At 55.4% G+C, this 23,316-nt stretch overlaps 4 protein-coding genes across 4 annotated transcripts; 1 reads left to right on the top strand and 3 right to left on the bottom strand.

The window, feature by feature from the left end:
• Positions 1–756: 756 nt before the first annotated feature.
• On the bottom strand, positions 757–10,541 carry C8A04DRAFT_29644 (uncharacterized protein; the record flags this gene model as incomplete). Its single annotated transcript, XM_062781082.1, has 7 exons — positions 757–915; positions 995–1,145; positions 1,318–1,587; positions 1,813–1,829; positions 2,391–2,915; positions 3,000–10,336; positions 10,409–10,541. 7 exons carry the CDS (start codon positions 10,539–10,541, stop codon positions 757–759), a joined length of 8,592 nt encoding a protein of 2,863 aa, XP_062636061.1.
• A 662-nt stretch (positions 10,542–11,203) lies between these two features.
• Positions 11,204–15,880, top strand: C8A04DRAFT_29643 (P-loop containing nucleoside triphosphate hydrolase protein; the record flags this gene model as incomplete). Its single annotated transcript, XM_062781081.1, has 4 exons — positions 11,204–11,933; positions 11,995–12,682; positions 12,734–15,418; positions 15,484–15,880. The coding sequence occupies 4 exons, from the start codon at positions 11,204–11,206 to the stop codon at positions 15,878–15,880; spliced, it is 4,500 nt and encodes a 1,499-aa protein (XP_062636060.1).
• A 327-nt stretch (positions 15,881–16,207) lies between these two features.
• C8A04DRAFT_13009 (uncharacterized protein) lies at positions 16,208–17,332 on the bottom strand (the record flags this gene model as incomplete). The annotated part of the gene is made up of 2 exons (XM_062777549.1): positions 16,208–16,962; positions 17,050–17,332. 2 exons carry the CDS (start codon positions 17,330–17,332, stop codon positions 16,208–16,210), a joined length of 1,038 nt encoding a protein of 345 aa, XP_062636059.1.
• Positions 17,333–19,875: 2,543 nt separating this feature from the next.
• Positions 19,876–23,105, bottom strand: C8A04DRAFT_13001 (uncharacterized protein; the record flags this gene model as incomplete). Its single annotated transcript, XM_062777544.1, has 5 exons — positions 19,876–20,411; positions 20,497–20,939; positions 20,994–21,248; positions 21,481–22,510; positions 22,604–23,105. The coding sequence occupies 5 exons, from the start codon at positions 23,103–23,105 to the stop codon at positions 19,876–19,878; spliced, it is 2,766 nt and encodes a 921-aa protein (XP_062636058.1).
• Between the last annotated feature and the right edge of the window lie 211 nt (positions 23,106–23,316).

Raw genomic sequence — 23,316 nt, 5'->3', positions numbered from 1 at the left:
ACGGGCCATGGGATCCATAATTCTGCGAAGCACAACTTCAAGGCCAAAAATTTCTCCCGCTTCCAGTTTCTTCTTTCTTTTCTTCTGCAATCAACTATATTGGGGGTGATGAGCACGCTCACAAATGGCAAATGCACGGTCCTCCGCTGGTTAAACGGCTTGGGGGGACATGCTGAAATGTCCTGGCACAACCTCACCACTCTAGAGGGGCAATTTGAAGACTCTGACTCAAGTTGGTTGATGCGCGGCGACGTAGCCGTTTTGTGTTTTCTTTCGTCTGGTCTATTTCTCCATAACCCTTCGAATTGTTCGGATACATCGGATTACTTGTGGGTTGTTTCCCCCGATATTTCGCAGGCACAAATACCTCAGATAGCTGCAAATGCAAATCAGGAAACTAGTTGCCTTCCAAGCTGCGTTCGCTCTTGCTTCTATCCCCTCCTATGTTCAATTCGCAGTAAAGACATGAGAAACGGTTCGAAGCATCACAGGATCCGGACTCGGCATCCACTCGTGTTCATCAGACCGGCAAACCCATTGCTTCCGATTTTTTCAATGCCATACATGCAAGCCAGAATGTTTGGTGTCTTTTGACACCATGCCCCTTCACTAGAAAGAGGCTCGAGGGGGACGGCATGCAGGAGCCGCCGAGATGTGTAGAGAGAAAGCGTGCCCAGAAACAAGCCCAACCCATTACTCCGAATGCAAGGCCGCCGAGAAATCCATATAGTCCATTCACTTGACCCCTGCTGAAATCTACTTGGATTCCTCCTCGGCCTCGCCCAGCAGCGCGTTCCGCTTCGCCGTTTGCCTCTCCAGCTTGCGCTCGCGGGCAGCCTTGGTCCGCGCACGCTTGGCGTCCATCTCCTCCTTGATCTGCCTCTCGCGCGCCTTCTCCGCCTTGGCACGGTGGATCTGAAATCGGGAAAAAAATTTGGTTAGCTGGATGGTCCGGGACTCAAAGCTGAACGAGGAGAGAGGGAAGAAAACATACGTGCTCAACGAGCGCCCGCTTGTGCTTGAAGGTGTTACCCTTGGCGAGGTGGTAGAGCTCGTGGTAGAGGTGCTTGTCGATCTTGCCGCTGGCACGGTACTTGACAAGCAGACGGCGGAGGACCCGCTGGCGGCGCATCCACAGAACCTGCCTGTATCAGGAGTCAGTACACCGGCATTTCCTAAATAGCCCAACCTCCGACCTCTAAAACCCCCATTAACCCCCCCAACCAGCAATAGTATGCTTGTTTGGCGGTTCGGTATCCGGAGGCTTGAGGGCGGGGATGGCTTTATTGTTGTCGTCATGGTGGTGGTGGTACGTACTCGGGCATACGGGCATCGGCGGTACCCTTGCGCTTACCGAAACCGCGGTGGCGGCCGATACGGCGGGCGAGGTTTAGCTCACGCGCACGCGAGCGCGAGTGCATGGTGACGGGCTTCTTGATGATGAGGCCATCGGAGACGAGCTTGCGGATGGTCTGGCGGGAGTTGGCGTTCGAGATCTCGGACACCTCGTTGGGGTCGAGCCAGATCTTGCGCTGGCCGACGCCCAGCACAGACGACGCCAGCCGCTTCTGGGTCCTCAGGTTAACCCTACAGCGGGACAAATAGTCAGCATTCCTGCTCCTTTATTGAAATAATCGACGTTCGTGACGCTCGGGGAATGCGGGTTGATGGTGGTGTGGAGGGAGGTCGAGGTCGGGAACGGTGCTGACCGCAGCACAACGCTCGGTGCACGCGCAAATGCTGCTGCAAATCGACCGAGTAAAAATGGTGGTGTGTTATTGAATTGACATGGATGTAAATAGAGCTACTCACATCTTGACTGATTGATGCTGTAGATGGTTAGTAGTCGAGGTTGTCGATGGGTTAGGATTTCCGCTGAGGGGAAGTTCGTCGCCGGAATTTCTCGAGCAACAGTTTGTGGGTTTGGCAGGTGGGGCAAATAGTCGACTGCGATTGGCGAGGGCTAAATTGGTCATGCGCCCTCGCACGTGCACTGCATTCACCAGGCTCTCCAGACAGTGGACCTCCGGTTGCTCCTAACCTGTCTGTTTACATATCGGGGTGAATCCAAATCGCTGAAATGGAGTGACGCGAGGTGTTCCACGGTACAATATTTGAGAATAATATTCGTGTAAATTGCAAACTTGCCCAACGAGATCCCCAATTGATTCGATTGGACGATGTCCTTTCAACCGGTCGCTAGGATGGATCAACGGACCGCTTTCTGTCTGTCACACGGCATCTAGAAAGTCGCGACGTCCAACTGGACAATGCCGTCCAACTGGACAATGCACCTTATTTTTGGACCCCTACAAAGCTACGTAAGAACCATCACAGAGCCAGCCTCTTTTCTACTCCGTTGAAGCGAACACCCCCTCTCCAACATCCACCTTCCCAACTGCCATAATTTCCTTCTCATCCTCGGCTTCATCATTCGACAACCCCAACCCGCCGGCCCCCCCTTCTGCCTCCCTCCTCTCCCGCACCTGCGCCCCCAACCGCAATGTCACTCTCTTAAAATAATCCTGCATACTACGCTTCACCTGTGGTGGTAATGCCTCGGCGCCCCCGCCTGTACCCATCCACTTTTCGAACACTTTCCCTTCTTCGTCGGCCACAGAGAAGAGCTGGACAAACGCCGCTTCAGAGGCCAACTTGACGGGGATCACCGGGTCACGCACCGAGGCGAAGACGGGAGGCGCGAGTATGCTGAGGTGGGGGCGTACCATCTCTGGGTGGACGCGCGCGATCGTGCGGGTGACAACCAGAGCTAGGCGGCGAGAATCGAGGGGCGCACCGGGTGGGATGAGTTTGGAGAGCGTGATGAAGAGGGGTTTGGTGGCCTCGAAGGATTTGGGGGCCGAGCTGAGGAGATATTTACCAGTGGCCACGATGAAGTTGTCGATGATGAAAGTCTGAAGAAAGATGGTGTGTCAAATCAACCAATTCAGTGGAAACTAAGGGGAGAGTAAGATGGGGAATGAGGGAAGGATACTCACGTTTTTGCTCTCCATCCCGAGCGCAAGCAACTCCGGCAGGTCATCAACCAGTGACGAGTTCAACAAGGTGTCGGCGCTCTCCAGCAACACCGCGTTGAGTGCTAGCACACTCGCGTGGGTGAAGTCACGGGTCATGACCCGGTTCTTCAGAAGGGTAATCGCTGCATCGTCCGAGATGTTCTTAACAAGGGCCCCGAACAGTTTGGCGTAAGTGATCGTCATGGTATTATCACGCTCGTCAGTCTCCGTGTCGATCAGGCCCAGGACGGCAGTGCGGGAGCCCTCGCCCATGTTGCCGCCCGCCGTGCTGATGACCTCGTACAGAGCCTTGAGCATCGCGGTGCGGACGCCGGCGTCTGTAGTCTTAGAGCCCGTTACCAACTCAGCAATGAGGGGATCAACACGCGGCGTGAACTTGATGAGAGTACCCAGAGCCTTCGCAGCACGACTGCGCAGCAAATCGCTCGACGTGTCGGCGAGCGACTTGGCAAAGGTACGCTGCAGTTGTGGCAGGAAAGGTTTGAGCGCGGTGGGCATCTTTTCGAGCAAGTTATTGAGCGTAAGGAGAATGGCTGACTTGACGTCGGTCGAACGCTCCGAAACCACACGAATCAGGGGACCCGTAATCTGCGTGACAAAGGGCTTGAGTGAGGCTTCGCTGGTCCGGTCGATCACGTCCGAGATGGCCAGGGCGGCCGACACCCTCTGCTCTGCGGTGCCATTCATTAGGCCCTGCAAGAAGATGGGAAGGATGGCGTTAATGCCCTTGGGGAGTTCGAAGCCGGGCAGATTATGGCCGGCAACGCCCACTTGCAGCAGAGTCTGCCTCGTTGATTGCACGAGGGCTTCCATTTCCTCCTTTTTGAGGTGCTTCGTAAACTCGTGTAGCGCACTCCACGCGGACTTGACGACAGCAGTATCCCGGTCATCGAACGAAATCAGCAGGGCACGGATAATGTCCTGGTTGTATCTCGAATAGTCGACATCGGCTGACGCGAAGAATTTTGCCAGATGGCGGCCAGTCGCGGCTCTCTTGCGATGATCTTCATGCTTGATGAGCTGGAGCAAAACGTTCATGACCACATTCAAGCCGTCATACTCATCAATGGACAAGATGACAGTGTCGAACGAAGCATCAAGGTCTCCCTGCAAATCATCCTCCGTGCAGTTGACAATGTTGTCCATCAGGGAGTTGATGATGTTGGGCAGTCTGCGGTTCATAGCCGCACCTGCAACCTTAGACAACGATGCCAGCGCCTTGGCGTTGAAAGCTGAGATGGGAGGCGCAATGAGGGTAGGAATGAGGTTTGGAAGGATAATGTTCGAACGGGTCGTTTCTGTAAGGAGGGTGAGGAGAGCTTCCAGCGCGTTGTTGGCATTCTCGTCGGAGCGCAGGAGGTTGAGGAGGTAAGGTAGGACCTGGTCGACGGCGCGCTTCCCAAGGATCTGCTGGAGCGAGTCGAACGCCTCGGCCGCGGCCTCGCGGACGTCGGTATCCGAGTCGGTAAGCGCAGTACGAACAACGGAAATGAGCGTCTTCTCGTGGTCCTCGAGTGCCTCGGGCGAGGCCGAGGAGATAAGTTCCTTGAGCGCCAGACAAATACCCTGCTTGGCGTCGACATCGCTGGACGACCGCAGGCCGTCTTCGAGAGTGGGGAGAAGGGTAGCCAAGACGCCATCGCCGGCTTTGCGGATGAGTTCGCCAAGGGCGTTGCTGGCGATGACCTTGTGCTCCATGTTGGTGCTGCCAAGACGCCGGATGATGAGCTGGGTGAGAGTAGGGACCAACTCCTTGAGCGTCCGCGGGCTGTGGACCAGAGCCTTCCAGACGCTGATAGCCGCAGCGCGTACAGCACCAGCAGTATCGCAGCGGCAGACGTACAGAGCTGAGAGGATCTTGTTCCGCTTCTCCTCTCCAAGCACCTCGCGAAGGGATGCCCCGGCTTCTTTGGTAGCGTCCGGATCCTCCTCTTCATCCTCCTCCGTGTTGGCCTTGATACCAGCGAGGTTGAAGAGAAGGTCACCCACAAGCTCCACGGAGCTGAGACGAATGCGGTAACTATCGTCGGCCATGCCGCGCTCGAGTTCTGGGAGAAGGAGATCGACGGCTCGCACCGCAAAGTTCTTGACCAACAGCCGGCCAGCACGCAGAGCAGTGTCACGGATTGCCTCGACATCATCAGCGAGACCTGATAAGATGGGCGGAATAATTTTGCCGAGATAGTTGGCAAAGCTGTTTCCGAAGCAGACGGGCAGGAAAATGAAGAGCGACATGAAGCCCTCGCGGACGGCAGACTTGGGCGATTCCACATTCTGGAGGATGGTAGGGAGCGTCTCCTCCAATCTCGAAGTACCCAGACCGGCAAGAACCTCGCTGAGGGCTTGCGCAGAACCAAGCCTGTCGCCGGCACCTGTCTCGGACTTGAGAGTTTGCATGAGACCGGGGATAAGATCTGGCAGAGCATCCTCGCCTAACTTCTCCACAAGGGATCCGAGAGCCCGGGAAGCAGTCGCACGCGTGGTGGGAACCGGGTCGACGACGGCAGTCTTGAGACCAGTCACGAGGACGGGCAAATGTGCCACAAGATCCTTGCGCTCTGTAAGATGCGCCAGACTGCCGATAACCTGAGACGCCTTGCGCTTGGTGTTGGATCGGTCGCCCAGGCCTCGCTGGAGGATGCGGCTGACCAGAGCCAACGAAGGGGCGTCGAGATAGTGGACGAACTGAACCTTGATGAGCGAGTCTAAGGCTTCGTCGGTGTACTTGGTCGGGTCGCTGAGCGCCTTGAGGAGGATGTCGACTAGGCTCTTTATCTCGGGGTTCGTGATAACTTCGCCGAAGCGCTTCAAGCTCTTGTTGGCAGCTGACCGCACTTCCTTGTGACTGTCGTTCAACACGGCCGTGAGAGGGGGGATAATTTCGGGCAGGCTCTGAGCAAGCTGTTGGGGGTCAAGGTAGGCCATAGCACCGAGCGTGTCGCAAGCACCCTTCTTACTCCGCCATTGGTCCTCGTCAAGGCCGTCAAGAAGTGTGGGAAGGACTTTCTTGACGCCGTATGAGCTGAGTGACGCGAAACAGGCCTTGGCCGCTGCGAGCGCAGCATCACGGACATCGGCGTTGCCGTCGCCAAAACCAGCAAGAAGCTGCGGAACAACCTGGATCACGTACGGCTCGAACAGCCGGCCGAGAATGGTGGACAGGAGCTCATATGCCAACATGGCAGACTCTCGCTGGTTGATTTCTTTCTTGTTCTCGAGCGCACTGCTGAGGGTGATCATGATGCGGTACTCTCTCAGGACACTGATACCCCTACCCAGCACAAGACCGGCCAGCCCATAGGCCGCTCCACGTTGCTCGGGATACTGCTTGGAGGTCAACATGATCTCGAGGACCTGGTCAAAGTACTTGGAGGACTTATCGCCACAGGTGCGGACAAGAGGGGGTAGGCACTCAGCAATAGCGTACTGAACTGCCTCTGACGGAGTGCTAAGTGTTGCGAGCAACCTCTCAATCACAACCGGGATCTTTTTGTCCCCAGGCTTAAGATGCCGCGCCAGCGCACCGTACATGATGATGACTGCTTCATTGACACGGTCTGAGGTTTCAGAGTTCTTGTCTGGAGCCTCAAGTGTCTTCTCGAAGGTCTTCATCAGCCTATCGAGAATGCCCTTCCCGTGCACTTCGATGGCTGTGTTCGCGGCGTCTAACATCTCGCTTCGCACTGTTGCGTTTTGGTCGCCGAGCGGGCCCTGCTCAATGAGAAGGTTGAAGAACGGTTCGAGCTGCGCCTTTTCAAGATGGGGGGCAATCTGCTTGAAGGCCAAGGCAATTCCGTGCCGTGCTTCCCAAGGGTCGGAAAGATCCATCTTTTTGGGCATTCCAAACTCGTCCAATTGCTGGACTCGCGGTTTGGCGAATTCCACATAGGATAACCGAAGCTTTTCAAGAACGGGGGTAATAACCGAAGGATATTGGCTCGCAACTTCGGCGAGCGACTTTGCGGCAGAGCGGCGGAGCTGGGCGTCCTTACTTTCCAAGTATGGCAGCATCTTGTGGGCGAGTTCCTCGGAAACCTGGAACTCGCCTTCTTCCCAAATCTCGCTACCGAGATCGGCGTTCTCCTCGATATCGTCATGACAAGCCAGCCAGATCTCCTCGGAGACGCCAACCTCACTCATGTCGACTTCAGCACTGATGGCGAGCAGCGCAGCTGTGCGGACACTAGACTGGGCAACAATGGTACCGCGTGCGAGCACACCGACTTCCTCGGTTGTCATGTTCGGAGCGACACACCGGACCATATCGGAGAAGCAGTCTTTCAGGATTTTGTAGTGCTGGTTGTACTTTTGCATCGACGTGATAAGCGCGTGGAAAATCTCTGCACGAGGGATAGCCTCGTCCGCGGCAACATCGGTGTGGAAGGAAAGAATCTCGATGGCTAGCACCAATTGGGCGTCGCGGTCGTCCGCGTTGGCACCAAAGCCCCCCCTTTCGAGCACGAGCAAGGCGAGAGGCAGAATGTAGATGAGGGTGACAGTGTCAAACGGACGTTGTTCACCGGCGAAGCGGAGACGGTAGAGGACCCGGGTCACTAAATCCTCAAACGGTTCTTGAGTCAGGGTGTCTGGTAGTGCTGATACCTCGTGGGCACGGAGAATAGCAGCTGCAATGAACGGACGAATGGTCCCTAGACGCGAAGTCGCTTGCTCTCCACATGCTACTAATGCGAGGGGTCCTGTCTCCGCGGTGATCAGGCACGCGCCCGCGTCGATAGAGGCAAGAGTAGCTCCAACAGCCGCACCCATCCACAGACTAGCATCTGAAGGAGGGCCGGTTGCCAGGGCCTTGACAATGCCGAAACCACGGAGTAACTTGGCTGCTACCTGGCTGACGTTCTCGCGAATATCAGACTCCTTTTTAAGCTGAGCGTTGACCTTCGCCGTTTCGTCCGCGGTAAGCTTTTTCTGCGTGCCCTTCTTCGCGGCCAGCTGAGACCTAAGTTCCTCTTCCCATTTGAGCGTGTCGTAGTCCTTCACATTTTTGTTGGGGACAGCGTTTTGCTTCTTGGCGAGGACGTCTACAAAGGCAGTGCCTTCGGGAGTGCGGAAAATGGCGGCTTCTAGTGGGCCGATGGATTGTAGCTGAACAGCGTCGAGATCTTCTTGCAGAAGAGTGACAATGCGGTGTGTCATGGAATCGGGGGCAACGAAGACAAGCTCAGCGGCTGCGCTGTAAGCTGCATCCTTGACAGAGCCGGACTTTTGCCCAAAGCCAGTCCGTCCCACTATCTCTTGGACTAGAACCTCTTCGTGCTTTTTAGCCAATTCACCCGGATCGCGCCCTACTCTCAAGCAGAGCTCAATCCAGCTTGCACGCGGGATGAGTTGAGGTTTCGCAAGGGCCAGGAGCGAGCAAAGTTGGGCTTCGATCTGCGCATTGTCGGGCTCAACATTTCGTTCTGCGTACTCCTTCGGGCTGAGGCAGATTGCTCTCAGCACCAAATGAAGGTTAGAGTTCCCGGACCTCGCCAAAACAGCTGCGCTCTCCTTCTCTCCTGTTTCCGCTGCTCCAACCCACTGCCATATGGCCTTGATAATCTCTGCTGGCACCGAGATACCATGGCCACTATTCGCCTGAGCACACAGACCGGACAACGAGTCTACAGCTTGTCGACGCACTTTAGGGGGAGTGGTAGAGGAAGATATCAGGTAAATGTAGGCTTGTGCCCAGGCGGCTTTGACGGTGTCGTTGAACGATGTGAGGGAAGGCGCAATAGCCGAGAGAGCACGGCACAGCCATTTAAGGTCTTCTTCAGCGAATTTGCTGTATATCCGCTGATTCAGGAGGTAAGACGGCTTTGGTTCCACCGCCAAGCTGTTCTTTTGTATCCCTGCTTTCTTGGCTAATGACTGCACATTAGTGTTCTCGAGGCGGGTGATTAACCCTTCGAGGCTGGCGGTGACCAAGGCTGCAGTCACGAGGCTGCTTTGCGCGGCCGTGACGGGGTTCGCTACGACCTCGTTAAAGGCGGCCAAGAGAGGCGGGACAACAGCTTCCGCAAAGGTCACAAGACCCTTGGGGAGATTGGGTTGGGCATCCTGGAACGTCGAGAGCAAATCGCCAGTCCGTAGGACCCAAATCCGCCGAACTGGGGCTTTCTTATCCGCCAGGCCCTTCACATAGGCATCCACCAGAGGCTTTGGGGCTTCTGCGTTTTGGAGAAGGGTGCTTGCGCTGCCATTAAGAACCAGCGTTTCGGAATTCAAGGCGGCTTCGTTTGCCTCTTTGCTGACAAGAGCAGGGAGTCCAGACGCAACCTTGGTCGCAATTCCGACCGACGCTGGTAGCGCTACGAGCATCTCTGAGTGGAGCACTCGATGGTCTGCAGACGCGAGCTTGCCAGACTTGAGAGGTCCGAGGACTTCATCCGCAACCTTCTCGAGGAGTGCAGGGTCTTGAGAGTTTGAGGCAAGTGCTTTGAAAGCCGAGACGGCGCCACTGCGAATGGTGGCGTTGGAAGATTTGATGTTGGAGAGTAGTGGCTTGACGAAGCGGCCGCTTAGCGCTTGAGAGAGATCGAACCGGGATATCGAGTGGACCAGAGGGGTAATGAGATCGTTCAACACCACCTCGGGCGCCCGCAACAAGCCTTTCTCTAAAGCCGGGAAGACCTCTTTCTCGAGCTCCTCAAGCGAGACGAATGTCGAAAAGAAGTCAGCCAGGCCGTCGGCGAGATGGGCTGGGACCGGTGTCCGTGACCCAACAATTTCGCGGATGTAGAACGCAATGTACTCGCCCTTTAAGTTCTCAACTACCGCCTTGGCCTCGGTCTTCCGCGCGCAGACACCCGCGATGGCACCCAAGAGAACGGCATTCTTAGCGGCTGGCTGACCCCCTTTGGCGGCAAGCAGTTGTGCGGCCGCATCGATCGCTGTCGGGTCGGCGGAGGCGAGCTTCCGGAGGCTCCTCCTTGCGATAACCAGTGCGGAGTTCCCGACTGTCCCCCTTGACGTAGGCTGCAAACACTTTTCCAACCCGTCTGCCAATGCCAGAACGATATCCTTCCCGAATTTATGCCATAGCGGCGTGCCCGCAAAGTTTTGGGCCAACAAGCTGGACCATTCCACAAGCACGAACGCGCTGCCGGGGGCAATGCCTTGCTTTTGGGTTTCCTTGAGGACGGAGGCAACTAATGGGGTGAGGACGTCGGTATCGCTTTGTTGGCAGAGTGAGGTGAGGCATCGTTGTACTGCTTGTCGAGAAGGTCGGTCGGTGTAAAAGGCGTGTGTCCAGAAGAGGACCTTGAGGATGCCGAGCGTTGTTTGCTTGTCGAGAGCTGCATAGGACGAAGAAAACCCCGTGTTAGCTCATCCAGGTCCTCCCTCCTCAGCGCAATATGGAACCTCACCCTTGTGTGTAATCTTTTCATCAATGCCCCGCAGCTGGGCAATGCGGGTCGCAGTCGACGACGAGGTCAGCGCGATCCGGGCTTGGTCGAGGTCGAAGCCGCCCACGGCCCCATCGTTGGCGGGTTCAGTCATTGTGGCGTCGTTCTAGTAGGGGGCCGTCGTGGAATGACATGATCGGGCGGCAGAAACCAGGAGCCTCGTGGTGTTGCGGTACCCGTTTTGTCCAGGTGGTGGTTCTCTCTCGGGGAGCTGATTTTCGGCGGGGACTCACATTTCGAACCGAAGTGGGTGCCGTGGTTGGCAAGATAAGTTGTTATACAGACTGTGCTTCCTGCCCTTTCAGGGGCTTGTTTACTTTGGGAGGCCAGTCCTGTTACATAGGCATCCTTGCGGGAAAGTTAATTTCCTCGTCAGCATATGATATTATCTATTCGAACACAAATGTCGCCCCTTTTGTAGGAAAGTACCAATCTGTAAAACAGACATCGAGCATTCCATGTAGACCGTCCTCACGGAGCGCAGTGACTGCACAGCACAGTGCAAATAACAGACGCTGCAAGTCTATGGTGGGGTCAGTGCCCGAAAGGGTAGGCGGTCGTCTTTCGATGCCCACCTTCGTCCGCGGCAGTGGGCCACTGCAGGGGAGCTTGCCCCAGTCAACTCCCAATCCAGAAAAATTCTAGGCTTGCTTCAGGCTTGACGTCTTTGGTGGAAACTAGCCATGATCTATCGGCGTCCTCTTCCTTTCTGGCTCCCGTTTGCAGCGCCTTTCCTTAGACCATCATCGCGCAGCCATGGCTGGTAAGAAGAAGACTAAAAAGCCCGCGGCCAACCCCGCGCGCGGGTTTGCAACAACATCCGTTGCGTCCAAAGCTCGAGTCGACCCGGTTGAAGCTCCCAGCGATGAGACCCTGGTCAACAAAACCGAGAGCACCCCGCCAGCGAAGGATGCCCCGCAAACAACAAATAGCAGCAACACCAACAAAGGCGACGAGAAGGCGCCGGCCAAACAGCTAAGTCCCGAAGAATTTGAGAAGCAGCTGGAGGAGTCGGAACTACAGCTTCTTGTCGAAAAGTACGCCCAGAAAGTTAGGAAGGATGCCCAGCGACAGAGGACCCGCCTTGAGACCGACCGACGATTACTACGGGGCACGGCCGAGAGCATCAACATACGAAAATGGCTACCGCCAGAGCTTATGGACCATATTTTGGGTCTGATCCAAGCGGAGGGCAGGTTTGCAGCTTCCAGTGTCTCGTCCGAGGGCGCGACTAGTAGGCTCCCCCCAGAGGAGGACCTGATCATCCGGCTTTGGACTCTGCAGGAGACCTTGGAGAATTCGGGGTTTCCAATGGAGAGGATACAACCGGCGCTGCAGTTTGTTTTGGATATTGCACCTAATATTCCGTATAATTCAAGGAGCGAAGCTACATGGGGATTGGAAGAGGTGTTGGACTGGTTCGCGAGGGAATGCGCGACGGATGAGCTCCCGGATTATTCTGGGCGAAAGAAGGGGGGAAAAGCAGGTATGTATCAAAGAGCTGCGATTGAGTTTGTTGAGACGTAAGTCCTGAACAATGTTTCCAGATTCTACGCCGGAAACGCTCTCAAGATCTGGCACGCCACTCCAAATAGACCCTCGATCAGGAAAGAATAAAAATAAGGCACAGGACCGGCCGCGCCAGCACTCGCCAAAACGGCCGGCAGTAACATACAGCGAAGACATCGAGCCGGAGCAGTTACTTCCGTTTTATCTCGCTACAAAGACGGAATTATTTGCGATCCAACGGCCACGGCAAGGTGATGCAAAGGGCAAAGGAACCAAGAACAACGGCAACGTCCCAATAAGTGCCGAGGAAGCGCTTCTGCTGGCTAAGGTCGACCGTGTTGAGAGGGACGTGCTCTTTGACAAATATGTTGCCGACCAGCAGTGGAGGAATAAACGGGTAATTCTTGAGAAGGAATACGCTGCTGCGAGAGCGGAAGAGAAGAAGAAAGCGGCGGCAGCTGAAGGGCCCCCTGCTCCGCTGGAACCTGGGGACGTCAACGCAGAAGCGGAGCGTATGGCAGCCGAGGTGCTAGCTCAGGAGACAGATGATGACGACGCTCTCGCCGACCTGTTTGCGTCCTTGCCAGTCAGTGAGGTTGATCCAGTCACGGGCAAAACCAATACTGTGGTGAACGGCGCAGATGGAGCCAAGACCATCATTCGTGATTTTGGGAAGTGGACTGGTGTGACCCCGATGCGGGCTTTAGAAGAGGCTTGCAGATCAAGGTTAGAGCTGTTTACCAGCTGGTTATGAAGAAAAGCGCTGACTAGGCATAGGGACTCATCCGTACGCATCTCATATCATCTCCTTTCCGACGTCGCATTTGCAAACCGGCACGCTGTCAATATTGTGTGGTCGAAACCACAAGACATGCCCGCTTCTTCTCCTGACATCACGGGGCTCGAAACGTTCGCATCGCCCACTCAGCTTGTTTACAAGATGATTTCGGTTGCCACTCCCGATGCAAAGCAATCTGAAGCCTTTATCGCTACCACTGCACTTTTTTGCATATTCGGTTCCTCGGGCAAAGAGGAAAAGGTAGCTTTGAGGCTACCGGCTGCTTGGAAGGACTTGTGGAACGAGTACGCCGAGGCGAAGAAGAGCAAGGCCGATGGTGAGGACCGAGAAATCCTTCGGCACTTGCGCGATCTCGTGCGGCAGAGGGTAGAACAGGAGCTCGAAGATGGTGTTCTTATTCAAGGTTTCAAGGGCCGTGGGCAGTCGAGGAATCAGGCCGACTCGGACCAATCGGACCAAGAACGGGCCAAGCGGCAACCTTTTGGACCCGAGTATTATCAGAACATCTGGCTACACAAAGCTAGTTCGCCCAGGTTTCAACACATGCTCCAATCGCGTATGCAGCTACCGATGTGGCAATTTCGACAGCAGGTTGTCGACGTGGTCGAACGTGAACAGGTGGTGATCATCTGTGGCGAGACGGGTTGTGGAAAGAGCACACAGGTACCTTCATTCCTACTGGAACATCAGTTACTTCAGGGCAAATCGTGCAAGATCTACTGCACGGAACCGCGGCGTATCTCGGCCATCTCGCTAGCACGCCGTGTGAGCGAGGAGCTCGGCGAAGGCAAAGGTGATCTAGGGACGAACAGGTCGTTGGTTGGGTACTCCATTCGGCTAGAGTCGAACACGGCAAGAGAGACGCGCCTTGTATACGCCACTACTGGTATTGTTATGCGCATGCTGGAGGGTTCCAACGACTTGCAAGACATCACCCATTTGGTCCTGGATGAGGTACACGAACGGTCCATCGATAGCGACTTCCTCCTCATTGTGCTGAAGAAATTGCTGGTCAGGAGGAAGGATCTCAAGGTTGTGCTCATGTCAGCCACCGTGGATGCCGAGCGATTTTCCAAATATCTAGGCGGCGCTCCCGTCCTGACTGTTCCGGGGAGGACATTTCCCGTACGCGTCGCGTACCTTGAGGATGCGGTCGAACTAACGGGATACACGGTTGACCAGAGGAGTCAGGAGAAGGTTACAGAGTTGGACGACGACGTGGAACCGGAGGTTGACGCATCATCCAAACCCGAACTGCTGAAGCAACTGAAAGGGTACTCGAACCGCACTCGGAACACGCTCACGCAGATGGATGAGTACAGGATGGAGTACGACCTAATTGTACAGTTGATCTCGAGGATAGCCACCGATCCCAACTATGCCACCTTCAGCAAGGCTATCTTAGTTTTTCTTCCCGGTATTGCCGAAATTCGGACACTGAACGACCTACTTCTGGGCGATCGGGCGTTTGCGGAGAACTGGCTGGTGTACCCAATGCATTCGACCATTGCGAGCGAGGAGCAAGAAGCAGCTTTCTTAATTCCTCCGCCTGGGATACGCAAGATTGTGCTCGCGACCAACATTGCGGAAACTGGTATCACGATTCCGGATGTGACTTGTGTCATCGATACCGGAAAACACCGCGAGATGCGATTCGACGAGCGAAGACAGTTGTCCCGCCTCATCGACTCGTTCATATCCCGCGCCAACGCGAAACAGCGTCGTGGTCGTGCTGGTCGTGTGCAGGAGGGCCTTTGCTTCCACATGTTCACCAAGTACCGCCACGATACGTTGATGAGTGATCAGCAGACGCCTGAAATGCTGCGTTTGTCTCTGCAAGACCTGGCCATCCGCGTCAAGATTTGCAAAATTGGTGGAATCGAAGAGACGCTGGGGGAGGCTTTAGATCCTCCTTCAGCCAAGAATATCCGTCGGGCTATCGATGCCCTCGTGGATGTTCGCGCATTGACTGCATCCACGGAGGAACTCACACCTCTCGGCCTCCAACTGGCCCGATTGCCCCTCGATGTGTTCCTCGGCAAGCTCATTCTCATGGGCGCCGTCTTCAAATGCCTCGATATGGCCATTACCGTGGCCGCTATCCTTTCCTCTAAGTCTCCTTTTGTTGCCCCCTTTGGGCAGCGCAACCAGGCCGACACGATCCGCCGGGGGTTCCGAAAAGGCGATTCTGATCTTCTCACTGTCTACAACGCGTACACGGCGTGGAAGCGAGTCTGCCAATCATCGACTTCGGGCGCCGCTGAGTTCCAATTCTGCCGCAAAAACTTCCTTGCGCCGCAAACGCTTGCTAATATTGAAGACCTCAAAGGACAGCTGCTCGTGGCCGTCGCTGACTCGGGCTTCCTCCAGCTCACCGAGACGGAGCGACAGGCGCTCCGAAAGTTGCGCTTCAGCGGCCGCCGACGACATCAGACCTTCTTTGACGTGCCCAAGCGTGTGGACAGCAACAGCGATAACGAGGTGGTCGCGCAGTCGGTTATCGCGTGGAGTTTCTACCCGAAACTCCTAGTGCGCGATGTCGGCAGCAAGGGGCTGCGTAATATCGGGAACAACCAGTCCATCAGTCTGCACCCGAGCAGTGTGAACAAGGGGTACAATGAAATGCGGTGGTTAAGTTATTACCACATCATGCAGTCCAAGGCGTGAGTCCTCATCTTCAACCACAGTGCGTTACACCATATGTCACTTAACTAACAACTCCTTCCAGTTTTTACAACGCCCACGAAACCACTGCAACCGACCCCTTCGCCATCGCCCTCCTGTGCGGCGATGTGCGCGCCGACCTCTTCTCAGGCGTATTTGTCCTCGACGGCAACCGCGCGCGCTTCGCGGCGCCCGACTGGAAGGCCATGTTGGCCGTCAAAGTCCTGCGTGCCCGACTGCGCGAGATGCTAACGCGCAGTTTCCGCAGTCCCGGAAAACTCCCCACGGCGCAGCACGAGCGATGGTTGGAGGTGTGGCAGCGCGTGTTTGCTTTGGCGCAGGAGGGCCGGGAGAAGAGCGCTGCGGCGGCTGCGGCGGCGAACGCGGTGACGGCGTCTGCGAGTGCTGCTGGCGTGGGCGTGGTAATAAATAAGAGCGGGAGCAGTCCCGGGGAGCGTTAGGCGCGCTTTTCGGTGTTTGCTCATGGGGTTCATGAGACGGGTTGGGTTTGAGAAAGGGGCTCGGTCTGCGTGGCGCAGGAAATCTCTAGTGGATGATGATACCCACGACTCCGCGAGGAAGGATATAGAGTATAGTGTTGGCATGGTGTATTATGTACAATGCGAACCAGATTTTCCACCATCCCGGCCGCGTTCCCTAATCCGAAGCGCATTAATTCAGCCAAACCTTCAACAAGCAACCCCCCGCGCCGGCCGTCTATTCCTGGTGAGTTTCCTCTGGTTTCTCGAACACCGCTATCTAAACATGAACTCCTGACTAACCCAACCCTAACCCCTCCAAGAATGCGACGAATGCGACGGCAACTCCGCAGTCCTCTCCTCGGTATACAACTCATGCCTGTCCCCATTCCCATTCATCTCCCGCGGCAGCTTCGTCGCCCAGACCTGCCCAGGCCCAGGCGCCCCGTACCAGCCGCTTTGCCCGCCTTCCGCTTCATAATACACTTGTCCGCCTTGTGCTCCGTACTGTCCCTGCTGCTGCTGCTGCAGGTGCGACTGGTCCTTCTCTGCGAGGAGCTGACGCTTTTTCTTATTGTGGCGGTTGAGGAACACGAAGGCGAGGGCGATGAGGGCTAGGCCTATGAGGGCGGCGCCGACGCCGATGCCGGCTTTTGCGGCTGTCGAGAGGCCTGTGCTGGGTGGGGAGGAAGAGGAGGATTGAGGGAAGGTGGAGGAAGAGGGGGTTGTTTCGACGGGGCGTTTGGTGCCGGTGGTGCCGGTGGTGGGTGATGAAGTAGGGTGGGAAGAGTGAGGCTGGGATTGGGTGCTGGTCGCGGATGGGGTGGTGGTGGTGGAGGACAAGGAGGAAGAGGAAGAGGAAGAGGACGTGGTTTGTTGAACGGCAGTGAAGAGTCTAAACTCTGTGTCCCAGCGCGCGAGAACCTCGGGATGGGAAGGGAAGATGTCGAAACGGCCGTTGCCGGAGTCGCAGCAGGGACCTGGGTCGTGGTCGCAGCAGTAGGAGGTGTCGGTGTTGGTGACGTTGGAGCAAGAGATAAGATCGGGGCCGAGTTTGGGGTTGACTAATTAATGGGAGTTGGTTATCAACCTCATCGTCCGACCTTGCCAATCTTGAGGAGACAGAGATGGGGTAAGGGTAGAATACTTACGCACACAGAACCGAGGGCATTCCACCGAGTTCCAGTTCTGGTCCGTACAGGTTCCTCTCACGACATTGCCTCCTGGATTTAAACAAACGTTGTTTGACAGGCATTGGGCACCCGATGTCCCGCCGCAGCACGAACTTGCGTCGTCGTCTGGATTACATGGCGAATCGTCGGTCGCGATGTTCCCATTTGGGTAGTAACATTGCTTGGCGGCTTCTACACCAAAACGGGACGACGCCAAGATTGTGGCCAGCACGGCGACGACGAGGCTCTTTGGCCTATTCATGGTGGTTTGGTGACGGAGGGTTGGCTCGGATCGCCACCCTCGTGCCGAGAATAGTCGATGGGCAACGGCGAGAAGGATGTACTATAAAAACAGGTGAAACATTTCGAGGAACACGAAAAGAAGCTCGCAAGACACCCGGCGTCTTTCACAGCTTCTCCCGCTCTTGGCACGCCCGGCCCGGAGCGCGGACGAATCACACCACACAGATTCGCGATTTCTTTCGCCCCCAAATTTGCGCGCTTCTCAATATCACCCTGGTTCGGCGGTTCCCCAGCTAACCCCGTCGTTCAGGGGCATGGCCACAGGATTTTGCGGAAGCTGAACGAGAAAGGATTCGATCAGCATTCGGCAAGACTCCTGACAAGGCAGCATCTGAGCAGGATTTCTAATCCGAGCTAGCGCAGAAAAATACAACCACATAACGTTAGTGTACTTAACCAGCCTGAGCATCCAACCTTAAATTTGCCCGGCCCAACGGAGTCGGGTCAGGAATCAAGATTGTAACTCGTCAGGTAAAGAGAAGTTCCATTCCCGAAATTGTCCGTCTAATGGATGCTTGTGAGATGTGACGACCAGAATGTTACATGCAGAACCTCACATGTGACTATAAATACGTACAATGGAGTAATTACACGAATACATCAAACCCGCTACTCCGTACCTTGGTACGTATCATATCAAGTGTGTACAGGTATGTAATTACGCGCTAATTATCTCGGGGCTATCAAGACCCGATGCTTCTCCATTGCCAACCATGGCCTTCATTAACCCTCCGCTGTACGAACCCACCATCATCTCATTGTTTACCCTTCCAACCATTACCGATGCCACCTCGACGCAGTAATTAGACGACATCTCGATAAGACTCGACACCCCGCCCAGAATATCCATCCAACTCCTGTCTCTCCTTTGTCACCCACACACTTCTATCCTCCCCACCTCTACTGTTCCCGGCCGCAGCAACAGCAGCTTGGTAGCAAGCGGATGTGGAGGAAAGGGCACCGAAGCCGAAGCACCAGTATACCACGAATCACCACCGACCCTATAGTCTATACCTCCTATTCCCATTCCCATCACCCACCTGAGGCGAACCACGCGGAGGGGAATTCAGTCTGAGGAGGCGTGTTGTAGTGTAGATCGGTCGTTGGGGAGGAAGTTGGCGCAGTTTTGGCTAACGTTGATTCAGATTGCTCAACTGGTGTGAACCGCGTCGCGGCCTCGTCCCATCTTGCGGTCGCCTCATTGAGCTAGGTGAGGTACAGTTCGAATTGCCCGGGACCTTTTTTCGCATCACTCGACCATTGGAGGGTCGCAGCCGAATATGTCGTCTGCTCGAGTGACGTTGGAGTAGGATACGAGTCTACGACCATATTTGAGCTTGTTCGGGAACGGCCCCTTGCACCACAGACTAAGGAAAGTTCTGAAAACATCCAGAAAGGGTCGGTTCCCTCCGCGACAGTTTCCAAGCACTTGGGGCAGAGTTCGGAGACTGCGACAGAAACCAGGGAAGTTGTCCTGTCTTGCGGGATAGCTCGGGAAAGAGGTTGCGTCGGACTGTACTGCTGCGGGACCAGTAGAACAGCCGCGACCGGCGTGACGGGAGAGAGATCACAACGTGGCTTGTCGTGGAAGATATCAGAGAAGTAGAGGTTACAGTGGAGAACTTTGTCCATATACCTCTCGAGGATGTACAGCGGTGTAATTACTGACCTTGGAAAACCGCTTCTTTCCCTTGTGTATCCAGTCCTAGTGTCACCTTTGCTCCCTTTACAAGTCTGTGGATGCGCCTCACACTACTTGCAGTAACCATCAATCAATACTCACCTGCCGAGAGGGCGGAAACCATCGAAGCCGACCAACGCTCCCCGGTTCAAACTCCTGACGTGACCCTGAAGGAGCAGAACCACTACCTCCACCACCCCCTCCCCCAGAAGCAGCAGCGCTCTTCTTCACTCTGGCAAGGACCCTCTCGCGATGCACGCCAGCTTTCATATGCAACTTGAAATCTCGCACCGCCATGTGCGGCTCCGCAGCCTCCGCCCTGTACAATATCTCGGGGCAGTCGTGGCAGATGATGCGGGGAACCCAGCCAAACTGGATGTTCCCGGGGATGGGGCCGAGGGGCCGGGCAACGAAGGAGTTGGTCTCAGTGTTGATGACGCATTGGTGCATGATGACCTCGCAGGAGTCGACGGGGTAGGATTTGAGGAGGTCGGCGAGAGCCGCGATGAGCCAGTGCGGCGCGGGGGGCTGTGCGGCATGGAGATGCGTGGTTAGACTGGCTGACTGGAGAAGGGGGAGGGAGGGATAATGGGAAAGGGGAGTCGTGGGGGGCGGGGGCGGGGGGATTAGGACATACCGGTGGTTGATTTGCGTCGTAATGACCGCGCGGGGTCGTATGGACAACGTGTATGATATCTAGGAGGGAGAGCTCCTCGTATGGGTTCGGCTGGAGGAGCTGCTGCATCGTCCGTGGCTGACCCGCGGGTTGCATCGCGCTGTTGGCCTTCTCGTCCGCGTTCACGCAGGCGGCCTGGTTTACATCAGCTAACGTTGTTGCGGAGATGTCCCCATCCTCTGCTGCGGAAGATTGCTGCTGGCCCGGCGAGGAGACTTCGGAAATGGGCTTCACGGTCGGCTTTTTCTGCAGGTTCTTCGTCCCAAATCACCTGTTGCGCGTTCAGGTGTGGCGCGCCACCCTGCTGAGTAGTCGCGATTAGTCGTATCCCCCTAAATCGAACGCATTTCCTTTTGTCTTCCTGATGCTTCTCCAATAGATGCGTTTTTAGGGCTTTGGGTGAGTTGAACGGGGGATATTGGCATCCTGACTCGGGGCACAGGAAACTCAATCTGTGGCCAGATTCGTGGATTGTACGCTCCCCGTTGCTGTTGAAGCCCGATATGGCGTGAACGCAGTAGACAAAGCGGCACAGGTACGCGTGGCCGCCAAAATTGGAACAGAAGAGTTGGAATTCGGATGAGACCGCATCGGAGTGGTCTTGGGCTTCGACTATATGCCGTACCGTCGCTTCGTAATTCTCAAAGATGTGATTCATCCGTGTGGGATAAACTAGATTGACTAGGTACTAGTATTAGCCTGCGCATCTTCATGGATCAGTAGAAAGAAAAGAATGCTGAGGTCAAGGCTGGCCTGGGGGGCTAACCACTTGGGCCTGATGCGGCAACCCGGTGTCCGGAGCCACGAGCTTGCAGACTAAGTGCCATGTCGTACAATAGGCCAGGGAAGTATAACCGGATTAGCTCCTGTTCTTGGGCCTGCAGCCCCGACAACGTGGAATCAGGGCCTAGTTGCGCTGTTGCCAACACATCTGAGAGTTCCGAGGAAATGCTTAGAAGCCGCGGATGCCAGGTCTGGGTTGGAGAGGCAATCAATTCTTGCAACTCGACAGCCCAAAACTCGGTCGCAAAAGGGAGGAAACCCCAGACTCCTCGTATGACCTGTATTTGACGGTTGTTTTGGGGGAAGCCAGGGGTGAAGACATCGAATGCTGCGCGGACACAATGAAGCAACGCAACGACATGATCCCAGTGGATTGACTGCTTGTCCATCCGGATAGACGTATCACAGACGTCGCTTTGCAGATATCTGAGGTGATGTTAGGCCCACGCTCAGGTTGATGGGGGAAGGTGCGTGGTATACTCTTTGACCGAGCTGTGGATGAAAGCAAGGGAGGAGTCGCGACGCTCCTCGACCAGGGGTTTACAAGCCTCAAGTATGTGAGGTGGTACGGGTCGATCGCCTACCGACTCGTATAGTTGAAACATGAGAGCAGATTGCAGCTCTGCCTTTCGGAGGGGGCGTTTGGCGAAAGCAATCCAGCCGAAGATGGCCTTCAGGCGGAGGGCCGAGCGAGCGTCGAGGCTGGAGAGAGTACGAGAGAGCAATTTCTCGTAACTGGGGCCAAGTAGTTCCCCGCTAGTGTCAATCCATGGAATTAACGGTTGGTAATACGGGGAGGAATAGGACCTACAAAGCCGAGAGCTCCCGAGGGAGAGTAGCTATCGCCTTCTCGAATTCGGCACGGGTGAAGAATAAGTTGGTTGAGAGGTAGTTTAGGACTAAGGTTGCCCACAGAAACATTCCTATCACGCATTGTGTAATTATTAGCTCTGGAAACACTCGATACGCAGAAGGTGGGAAGAGGGATGCAAATATACCATCTGCCCTCTCTCCAATGTCAGACGAGATGCCGTCCATCTCATCTTCTGAGATGCCCAACTCCCCTAGTCTGACGCGTATCGTGGCGCCCGACAGGCGATTTCGAGCATATGTGGAAATCGCATTGCACAGACAGGCCTTTTCGTCAGCAAATGAGAAGACACACTGTCGGAGTTTCGGTGGAAGCGGGTACGCATCTCGGCGCGATACCAAGACCTTGCAGTTAATGTTCTTGTCCTCGGTGAGGCGTACCATCAATCGAAGGAGTCGCCGTTGCTTATCGATGGGGCATTCATCCAGACCATCCAGGAGGATGTGGATGCAGCGCTGGTCGTTACTGGACAACAGGCCGACAGCTATCTCGAGCAGCTCCTCGAGGGCGCGAACGGTGGCCTGTTTGCTGCCGACATATTCCTCATGGATGTGGGCCACGAGGTCGGCGCTGTGCTGAGCGAGTTGAAGAAGCAAAGACTTGATGACTTGATCGTAACGTGTCGAGGACTCATGAGTGTAGGAGCAGAAATGCCTAATGACGGGTGACCTCTTGGATGCGTTGAGAAAGGATACTAGCTGGGCGACGATGATGCTCTTTCCAGTGCCTGGCGCGCCTTGGAGGCACAAGAATGGGGTATCTGGAGTTGGTCCGAGCCAGGAAGCCACCTGGGGCTTCTTCAAGATCCAGTTGACAGTTCCGGGGTTCTTTTCTCCAACCTTGTCCAGCGAGTCGAAAAGGACTATCTGATCCGATTCGTCTAGCCGGAGCCAGGTCATGACGCCCTGCAACTGCTTGACCGTCAGTTGTTTCTGGTCCTTGACTAGATGGTCTAGACACTCAGCCCTCCAGGACTTCAGGGTCTCCCTCATCGCTCTGGCTTCAATAATGTTGTGTGCATTGACTTCCTTGTCGATGAGGTCTTGATGTCGTGTGAGATTGTCAAGGATAATATTGAATTCACGCTCAAATCGACCCCAAGTTGTCATGAAGAGGACTTTCCAACCTGGGCCGGTGAGTTAGTGCCAAGTAAATGTAGGTAGGTAGGTACGTACTCAGACAAAAAGGAGGCAGGGGAAAGAGGCCGGCTCTGACTCACGGTGACGAGTGAGGAACTTGTAGGCAGCTTTGTGGAATCGCAGGATATCGATATAGAATATGACGAATACAGGAAAGATCTGTGGCTTTCCTTTGAACGACTCTTCGAGAAGCTGAAACCTCCCCAAGGATTCGGCGATTTGCGAGTAAGCCTTGATAATGCGATCGAATGCTTGTGTATAGTCACTCGAGATCTTCAGGATGAACTTGATAGGGGCCCAGATCCAAGGTAGGTATGGCGTTCCATTGCACAGCACTTCGATGACCTTAGCGTAGTGGTGCAGGCCTTGGAAAAGGGGTTCGAGACGGCGCATGTTGCGCAGGGACTGTCGCGCAGCCAGCTGCCGTTCGAGATCGAAGGCGGCGCGCCTGACGTCTTCGAGAGTTGTCGACGCAAAGTCCCGGGACTCGGCTGGGGAAATCGTGCGTTCCAGATCTTTGAAGGCATTTTCAATGGCTCGCCTGCTTGCGGACAGCTCAGGGGGTGGGGCCTTGAGCGGCATCGCTGATGGCACACGCAGCTTGGAGGAATGTGTGAGGATCGCGGGGAGAGATCTGAAGGGGTTTTGCTGAGCAAAAAACCAAATAACCCCTCCTGTCGTGGACACAGCAGTACGCGTCTCATTGGGCGCGCGTGTGGCCAGGGGGCGGTGCAAAGTTGGGCACCCATGCGCAGTCAACGCGAGGCTCTGTCCCCAAGGAGTCAAGGACCCC

The sequence above is a fragment of the Dichotomopilus funicola genome (genome assembly GCF_033296635.1).
Source record: "Dichotomopilus funicola strain CBS 141.50 unplaced genomic scaffold C8A04scaffold_41, whole genome shotgun sequence".
Taxonomy (NCBI): Eukaryota; Fungi; Ascomycota; class Sordariomycetes; order Sordariales; family Chaetomiaceae; genus Dichotomopilus; species Dichotomopilus funicola.
This window is presented reverse-complemented; position numbering and strand designations above follow the sequence as displayed.